This window comes from Pygoscelis adeliae, unplaced genomic scaffold, assembly GCF_000699105.1.
Source record: "Pygoscelis adeliae isolate BGI_AS28 unplaced genomic scaffold, ASM69910v1 Scaffold114, whole genome shotgun sequence".
Lineage (NCBI taxonomy): Eukaryota > Metazoa > Chordata > Aves > Sphenisciformes > Spheniscidae > Pygoscelis > Pygoscelis adeliae.
The window spans coordinates 2,544,848-2,545,476 of NW_008824587.1; the positions used below are offsets into that span (position 1 = coordinate 2,544,848).

Below are 629 nucleotides of genomic sequence, written 5' to 3' on the forward strand. Positions count from 1 at the left end.
TAGTGTTCCATGCAAAGTAAGTGCAAGCTCCAACCACTGCAGGGACCGAGGAAGCGGTGCTCACCCAGGAGCAGGGCATGGCCTTCCAGAGCCCTGGAAACGATCTATGCACACTCTTAGCCACAGAAGGTACAACTTAGGCTGAGCCCAGACTAAAGAGCTAAGCCAAGTCATATGTCCTCATGCTTGCTGGAGACCTGATGCATGCACAGACCAGTCCTGCAAGTCTGGGGTTACCCATCCCAGATGCTGCACCATTTTAAAGCCCAGAGAACCCCCAGCAAGGTGACACGCTTACCTGAGCTATCACAAAGGCAACGTTGCCCACAAGAAGAAGGGCCAGGGTGCCTTTCAGCTGGGATCGCGCACTGATGGCGATGCTGCTCCACCTCCACTTAGATATCTTCATCCTAGAAAGCAACCAAACACCGCGCTAAGCAAAACTCCCATTCAGCCCCATCGCCCGTCAAGAGCGGGGGCTGCTCTGCAGCCTGGGTTACACAGCACACGTCTTCTTCAGCATTCCTGGCCAGTTAAGTGACACCGACCACCAGTAACTGCAAGGGCTTGATCCTGAAGTTACATTTCATTAGTGGAAGCATTAACACGGTACAGGTTCACATCCCATC

The 629-nt window shown here is 53.3% G+C and overlaps 1 protein-coding gene across 1 annotated transcript in view; it reads right to left on the bottom strand.

Annotated features, from left to right (window-relative positions):
• ADAMTSL2 (ADAMTS-like 2) overlaps positions 1 to 409 on the bottom strand; it is a 26,022-nt gene extending 25,613 nt beyond the window's left edge. Inside the window, 1 exon segment of the mRNA XM_009322157.1 lies at positions 299 to 409. Within this exon segment, the coding sequence (XP_009320432.1) occupies positions 299 to 409 (111 nt within the window).
• Positions 410 to 629: the final 220 nt, after the last annotated feature.